General features: G+C 33.5%; 1 protein-coding gene across 1 annotated transcript; it reads right to left on the bottom strand.

Annotated features, from left to right (window-relative positions):
• Positions 1–250: 250 nt before the first annotated feature.
• LOC132745370 (IgGFc-binding protein-like) lies at positions 251–1,917 on the bottom strand (the record flags this gene model as incomplete). The annotated part of the gene is made up of 2 exons (XM_060734277.1): positions 1,841–1,917; positions 251–1,391 (listed from the first exon to the last, which is right to left on the bottom strand). Coding segments are annotated over exons 1-2 (1,218 nt in total), but the record flags the coding sequence as incomplete, so codon positions are not given.
• Positions 1,918–2,539: the final 622 nt, after the last annotated feature.

The following is a 2,539-nucleotide window of genomic DNA, read 5'->3' as shown; positions in this document are numbered from 1 at the left end:
AGCGTTTATAATTGTTATTATCATTATTTGTTTTGTATTTCTAATTTTAAAAAATTTTTTTTACTGATAACAAAATAATTCATGCTACAATTCAAACTTCATGTTGAACATACATGTATTTATTATGGCAAATAGATACATTGTACATGTGTATATATACATGTTTATACATAGTTTATCCAAACAAACCATATTTCACAATTCAGATTATTAGATAATCGCAAGTATATTTTATTAATTAAAAACTTACGGATTCCATATCTCTGTAACTGAGTGTGAGCGCATGCGCAAATACTGCATACTTGTCATAGCCAAACACATATCCACCGAGTCCGCCTCCAGAACCAAATTGCTGGAACACGTGGGTCTGCTGAGTTGAAATAGGTATAGTAGCAAACGATACGCCGCTATAAGGAATTTCTTCCCATTCTGTAGCATTTGACAATGCTTTTCCATCATATGTCAAAGATGATGTCATATCCGTATCAGTAAATATAACTGCCGCAGCAAATTTGATGTTATTATCTCCTGTAACGGTTGGTCCGGGCACAAACGTAACGGATTCCGGTACAAATTGTTCAGTTGGAGTAACACGGTACATAGTATACATCAATCCTTTCGTACGCAAAACAAAGTGTGTAACACCTATTGGCTTATCAGCTACTATATAGTAGGATTTGTCAACAATAACAAAGTCAAGCACTTCTCCTGCGTCAGTCATTCTGTACTGCTCAAATGTATATGAACTTGAAACAATCTTAATATTTGTTTCTGCTTTTGAGGCTAAGATCCAAATCCGGTCGTTAGTAGTTGAAGATCTTGCCACAACATAAGAAAGACCCCATCTATTGACAGGCATTAATTGTTCTTCTGTAAAGTCTGTATTGCTTCCATCGTAAAAAGTGCCTATTGTATTTCCAACAAAAACATGAATCGGGTTGTTCGCCAACAGTTTCATCCCAACCAAGCCGTTTCCTGCGATGAATTTAATATCCTCAAAGTTTAGTTGTTCTGACACTGTTTCATAAGTGTTAAATGATTTCTTACCAGCAATGTCGCCTGACGTTAATGTCACCGTGTTACCGGGCGGCATGACAAAAGTGACCTCAGTGTCTGAGCTTACGGGTATTATACCAACCAAACATTTACTTGGCGAACTTGTATTCTGAGAACAATATGGTGTAACGTAAAATTCATTTGCAGAATACGATACCGGAATGACTATATAAGCATCCAGGGCATAACTTCGACTATTCCGTGCAATCACTGTCACATTGATATCTGATCGTAAAGATACAACATGTTTCTGCGCATAAACTGTATCTGACATGAACAAATGGTTTGTCAGATTTCCCAAATGGAAACCCCCATTACCATTGACCAAAATGTTACTGTAAATACAAAACAGTGAAAATTTCATATTGAGTCAGTTCTAACCTACTGATTGAATTAAATGGTCGTATTAACATACTTTATCATGAAATTTTGCACATTATTCGATTTTTTTTTGCATCATTCCATTGTAATAACGTCCAGTTAATGACTTCATTAAGTTCAAAAACATCTGTTATAATACAAGTACGTACATTTGGAAATAAACTCAGACGCAAGATTCAGCCTGTCTTTTGTTTACGAACGTGTTTTTAAGAAGAGAAAAAACTAACATATTTCCTGGAGCTTAAGCAATCATTATATGAGTATCATAAGATCTCTTAATTGACACTAGTACAAATGACATAATTGTTGTTTTTTTTCAATGCTGTATATTAGAGATATATACATGCATATAATAAGACCATGCCTTTTGAATTTTTTGTAAAGAAAAATATGGAAGACAAACCTTGCAGAATCCGGAAAGCCAGCGATGCATGTCGTGACGTTAGCAGTTTGTGAGTTGTTGTTTATAATGATATACATGTATTCGGGATTTGCTGGGCGTCCATGACTGAAGTACACTATGTGGAAATGGTTTCCTGGAAATCGTAGAATTTTGAATTATTGATTATTGTCACACACACACGAAAAAGATCTTCATTCTTTTTTTATCTTAATTAATTTGGTCTAAACGTTAAGAGGTATGTAATTTACTGAGGGCTGATAGCTATTGCGAGTAGCAAGAGCTAATAAATCGTATGACTGCCTGGCAATGCAAGGGATTAGATTACGCGGTAATGAAACAAGTTTGCTTCTTTAGATAGAAGCATGCGAGAGGTCTTTTTGCAGCTGTTGAAGATTTGTTTAATTCGAAAATATGTGGAGATATGTGTGCATCAAAAGTATCATGAATGTTTATAAATTACAATAATTTAACAAAATATAATTAATTATACATGTTTATATTGAATATACTATCACAATGAAAGTTTGTTTTACACTTCATTTTTTTAATGTTTTGAAATATATGCCGGATAAATGGACATTAGGGATCATACTTTTTCTACAAAGGGAACAATTTATGTTATGCTATCAAACTAAATTAAATAATTCATATATACTAAAAGTATTATCAAAACAAAAGTTTTTTTGTAACATTCAATGA

The sequence above is a fragment of the Ruditapes philippinarum genome, unplaced genomic scaffold (assembly GCF_026571515.1).
Source record: "Ruditapes philippinarum isolate M1 unplaced genomic scaffold, ASM2657151v2 ctg8161_1_1_1_1, whole genome shotgun sequence".
NCBI lineage: Eukaryota > Metazoa > Mollusca > Bivalvia > Venerida > Veneridae > Ruditapes > Ruditapes philippinarum.
Note: the sequence above shows the minus strand (reverse complement) of the source record. Positions and strands in the feature narration are given on the sequence as shown.